General features: G+C 51.2%; 1 protein-coding gene across 2 annotated transcripts in view; it reads left to right on the top strand.

Annotated features, from left to right (window-relative positions):
- Positions 1-5,392, top strand: part of Esrrb (estrogen related receptor beta) — a 161,379-nt gene that overhangs the window by 152,990 nt on the left and 2,997 nt on the right. For both annotated transcript variants that reach the window (XM_055593119.1, XM_055593120.1), the window contains one exon: positions 3,393-3,662. In XM_055593119.1, the coding sequence (XP_055449094.1) occupies positions 3,393-3,662 (270 nt within the window). The remainder of the gene's footprint in view (positions 1-3,392; positions 3,663-5,392) is intronic.

Below are 5,392 nucleotides of genomic sequence, written 5' to 3'. Positions count from 1 at the left end.
TGTGTGTGTGTGTGTGTGTGTGTGTGTGTGTGTGTGTGTGTGTGTGTATCACACATTGCCCTCCCATAGCCTTCTGCCTGGCGTACTTTCTGAATGTGATCTAACACCACCCCCTTTCTCACCTCCTCCCTGGTCCTCTCCAAAAGTTAGCTAAAGTCGGCTCACAGTTTGTCTTGTAATGTTTCTTTTCTCCAATGTTAGAAAACATTAAAATGGTTTCATAGGCTGACTGCAAACACTTGCTGTGGCATGTGGCATGTGGCATGCCACCGAGCGCGCTGGGGTTTTCGGAAACTCTCTCCAGGGTCTCTCAGATGTTACAGAAGAGAAGGGTGAGCTGGCTGTTCAGACCTCACACCCAGCTGGCCCAGAATTTTCCAGGTGCCTCTGGTACCCCCAACCCCCCAGGGCACTGCAGCCCCTTGTATGACCCCAAGCCCATGTGGGATCTAAACTCGAGTCCAAGGATCTAAATGGGGCTCTAAGCAAGTGTTTAAAGTTGTCTTCCTGCCATCCCAGGGTCATGCTGTAGCATCCATCTGTCCTTTCCTGTGACTGCTTGTCGGGCTGGGTAGGTAGGAAGGCTCAGGAGCATGTCTGTAAGGCTGGCCTGGAACTCAAGACCCTGGCTTGCCTCTGCCTCCCAAATATTGGGATGAAAGGTGTGGGCCACCATGTTGGTTGGTGAGGCTGGGAGTTATGTTTTGAGTAAACCATCAGTCTCTATCGGGCACTAAGAGAGGACAGAAAGAGGCCTGTTTGTAACATTCTTGCAGAGGTCTTGCCTTGAGGGATGAGCGAGAGCCATGGGCATGTTCGCATCCCCAGAGCCTGGCTGTGCCGGACACCAACCCTCACCACTGCCCTCCAGCTCATTTGTCTGTTAATTTCACCCCTGTGTGCCTCCTCCATATTCCCCAGTCTTTCTTCTCTCAAACTACCCCTCCCTGCGCAGTCTACTTCCTCCCCACCCACACCCTCCCGTGCTGGCTGATTGGTATCTGTTAATTAATGTCACCCAAAGCCTGTCTCCTACTCATGGACCCGATAAGGGAAATTGGATGTCCATTTCTATCTATCTTTTATTACCTCCGGCTTCCTGGGCCCCCAAAGGCAGCCACATACCCTCTGTAGTGCTACTGAGAATGTGGGCAGGAACAGACACAGTTTAACCCCTGTGTCCCATTCTGTGCCCCCAAGGAGGCACGGTCACCAAAGCTCCCTGTAGTAGGTGGGTCCGCTCCTGCTCTGTGATTGGTCACCCATAGAATCTGGCAGCGAGGTGGTGATCCAAGGCAAAGGTTGTATAGACAGGTCCAGGGTCCATAATAGTTGGACTTAGAAAATAAAGGCAAAGTTAATTGACTTCAACCTCAAGTGTATCCCCCCCCCCCCCCCCCAAGATTTGTCCTGGGTGGGTAAAAAGACAAAGACCAGACAAGCCCTAAGAGATGGGCAATCCAGGATCTGGGCAAGTCCAAAGAGAAGGAGGTAATAATTGACCACACAAATGAGGATAGAGGCAGCCTCCTCCATCATCCTTGGCAGAGGGGATGCTGGCTCTCTGTATACCAGAAGTGGTGTGAAGTCTTCACACGTGTTCTTTCGTCCTCATGGCACCCCCCACGTCAGCAGCAACGACTGGGCGGGGCTAGGTCCTAAGCCCTTCATTGGCAGGATTAGCCAGAAATAAACTCCTTGATTTATGCTGCACATGACACCTTGTGCAAATGGCTTTGCGGATTCTCTCTGTGTCTCTGTGTGTGTCTCTCTCTCCCAGCCTCCCTCCTTCCTCCTTTACTTCCTCCTTCTCCTCCTCCCTCCCTTTCTCTCTCTCCTCCCTTCCACACACTGGAAGTTGAATTTAGAGCTTCACACATGCTAGGCAAGCACTCTACAAGTTCACTATTCCCAGCCCTGTTTGTTTGTTTGTTTTGAGCCAAAGGCTGGCTTTGAACTCCAGATCCTCCTCCGCACACACTGGGATTATAGGTATGCATAACCATGCCCAGCTATTTCCTGCATAAATCTAGCTTGCTTAGAATTAGACTAATCTCCCTGTTTCTGGGCGAGCCCCGCTGAGAAGTTACTGCCCCCTGTTCAGTGGTTAGGAAGGTTGAAATTGCCAAACTTCCTCTTCTCTGTTGCCTTCTCATAAATCAAGCTGTTAATTGATTTTGCCTAAATCAAGTCCACACACAGTGTGTCACCCTCATCTGCCAGACACAGACCTATGGCTCAACATTAACAAGAGCCCGTGCGTGCGCTCTGTAGTCTTCTTCCTGAGTAGCTCACAGCCAGCCACTCTGAAGCATCCTCTACTCCTGTGGCCATTCCGTGGACGAAGAGGTCCAGGCTTGCAGAAGTTAGCCTCATCAAGGTCAGCCCACAGCACATTGGACAGGGCGGTGTCATGATTTCAGAGCCCCGGGTCTTAGGGCTTCTGTTGCTGTGAAGTTAGGTAGAAAGGAGCTTATTTTATTTGGTTTACACTTTCAGATGTCCATCGTTGGAGGAAGTCAGGACAGGAACTCAAGTGGGGCTAAAATCTGGAGGCAGGAGCTGATACAGAGGCCATGGAGGGGTGCTGCTTACTGGCTTGCTCCTCATGGCTTGATCAGCCTGCTTTCTTATAGAACCTGGGACCACAAGCCCAGGGCTGGTACCACTCACAGTGGGCCCTGCCCTTACCATCCATCAATCATTGAGGCAGTGCCTTACAGCTGGATCTTATGGAGGCATTTCCTCAACTGAGGCTCCTTCCTCTGTGACTCTAGCGTGTGTCAAGTGGACAAGCAAAACCAGCCAGCACATACACCCTCTTTACCCCCATTTCCCCTCCCTGGAGGGAGGAGGTAGTGTTTTTGAGTGCTAGGGTCCAGAACACATCAGCTGAGTCTTCCCAAGGGAGAAGACAGTGCAGGCACATGTGCCCACGTGCTCACAGGCTGTCTTTGGAGCCCTTGCCCTCCCAGCAGTTTCTGCCCCGGCCATGAGTAACTAAATCCTCCTTCCTGGCTGAAAGGGTCTGGTTTTAAAGCAGAGAACGTCCCTGGAGTGAGCAGAGTGTTAGAGAATCCCCCTCCCACCTTGCCCCCCCCCCCAATCCTGATTTTAATTCAGCAGCTCCTTCAATTACAAACGCACCTAGAACCAACAAGCATGGCCATAATAACTGTCAACATTGACCCGGCTCTTGTTATGTAAGTCTTTTCCATGAATTCCAGCGTGACTCATTTGCTGAGGGGGTGGCATCGGCACCACAGGGCTCCCCCACCCCCAGCAGGGTCCGGAGATGCAGGGGCACAGTCTGCCCCAAGTCTGCCCTCCGGGGAGTCCCAAGGAAGCCCCTGGACCCAATTCTGATCGTGGTCTCCCAAACCCTTTTTCAGGCTTCTCCAACCTGTCGCTCGGGGACCAGATGAGCCTGCTGCAGAGTGCTTGGATGGAAATCCTCATTCTGGGTATCGTGTACCGCTCGCTGCCCTACGATGACAAGCTGGCGTACGCAGAGGACTATATCATGGACGAGGAGCACTCCCGCCACGTGGGGCTGCTGGAGCTGTACCGAGCCATCCTGCAGCTGGTACGCAGGTACAAGAAGCTCAAGGTTGAGAAGGAGGAGTTTGTGACGCTCAAGGCCCTGGCCCTGGCCAACTCAGGTAAGGGTGGCGGTGTGCGGCCCTCAGAGGGCTTCAGGGGGTCTGTGGGCGGGCGGGCTTGTGATGGGTGTGGGCACGCTATAAGACATTGCTATTACCACCTAACACAGTGCCTTGCTTTTCTCTTCCTGTGATGAAAAGTAGCTTACAGAAGAAAGGGTTTATTTTGGGGTTCAGGTTTCAGAGGGATAGACCATCCCGGGAGCGGGGAGAGAAGGCTCGGCGTGGGGGCAGGAAGCAGAAAGAGAGAGAGAGCTATTTGATCACGCAGAGGGAGCACACAGGAAGTGGAATGAGGTTATAAACCTCAAAGCTGGTTTTCCTCCGGCAAGGCTACACTTCCTGAAGGTTCTGTAACTTCCCCAATACGCCACCTACGGGGAACCAAATGTTCAAATACATGAGCCTGTGGGGACATTTCTCACTTAAACCGCCACACACTGCAAGGGTGGCCTGGAGTTGAAAGGATAGTCATGGAGGCCAGTGCTAGTTTTCTATTTCCTAGGCCTTTTACTTGCACAGAGACCAAAGGACATGGATTCTGAATCCATTGCTAAGGGCTAGGTCTCCGTCCACCACTTGAGCAAGCTGCTTCACTCTGAGCCGAGGTGATCATAAGAAGCAGCGCCTACTCCACAGTTTATTGATACACAATTGTGTCAGTCACATAAGTAGCACACAGTAGTGAGTGCTTAGCATGCTAACCTGGCTGTGGCATTATATACATAGTCCCATTTTACAGATGTGGAAGTTAAGGCTGGGAAGGTTGGAAGTGTATCCAGGATAACACTGTTTTAAAGATGTCAGTGTGTAGGGGCACAGGCTTTCAAGCCTATCACTGAGAAGGCTAAGGCTGGAGGATCTCTGAGTTGGAAGCCACCCTGGTCTACACAGTGAGTTCCATCTTAAGTATAGTAGAGAGAGAGAGAATATGAATGGCAGAGTTAAGATCCAACCACAGTCATTTAATTCTCAGATAACATAGGCTTATGCCCGCGGCAGCAGCACATCTAACCACGAACATGGTAGTAAAATGTTTTTGGCTTATTCACTATTTCCTAGGCTTTCTGCAACTTCAGCTGGATTATCTGGGGCGAGGTAGTAGATATTGGGTAGATCTGTCTACACTTGGAACCTCTGTCTTACTGGAGGTACTCTTAGGTACATGGGGAGGGAGAGAAATACAGGGTCTGTAGACGAGAGTGGTGCTAAACACGGACGTGGAATCTGAATCCTGCTGCAGGGCACTGTGTGGCAGAGTTCTGTCTCTGACCTGGGCCAGGGAAACCTGAGTTCAGATTCTTTTTTTTTTTCGTTTTTGGTTGTTTTTTTGGTTTTGGTTTTCGAGATAGGGTTTCTCTGTGTAGCCTTGGCTATCCTGGACTCTTTGTAGACCAGGCTGGCCTGGAACTCAAAGAGATCCTCCTGCCTCCGCCTTCCAGAGTGCTGGGATTACAGGCGTGCACCACTGCACCTGACCTGAGTTCAAACCCTATCTCTGGGGCTGAAGAGAAGGCGTAGCAATTAAGAACACAGGCTGCTCTTGCAGAGGACAAGGGTTTAGTTCCCAGCGCCCAGGTGGCACTTCATAAACTTTTGATTTCCATTCCAAAGGATCCAGTGCCCTCTTGTGGCCTCCCCTGGCAGTGTACACACTGATGCATGTAGATGCATACAGGCAAGACACACACACACACACACACACACACACACACACACACACACACACA

The sequence above is a fragment of the Psammomys obesus genome, unplaced genomic scaffold (genome assembly GCF_907164565.1).
Source record: "Psammomys obesus unplaced genomic scaffold, mPsaObe1.curated_primary_1811, whole genome shotgun sequence".
Classification (NCBI taxonomy): domain Eukaryota; kingdom Metazoa; phylum Chordata; class Mammalia; order Rodentia; family Muridae; genus Psammomys; species Psammomys obesus.
The sequence above is the reverse complement of the archived record's forward strand: the minus strand, read 5'-3'. Positions and strand labels throughout refer to the sequence as shown.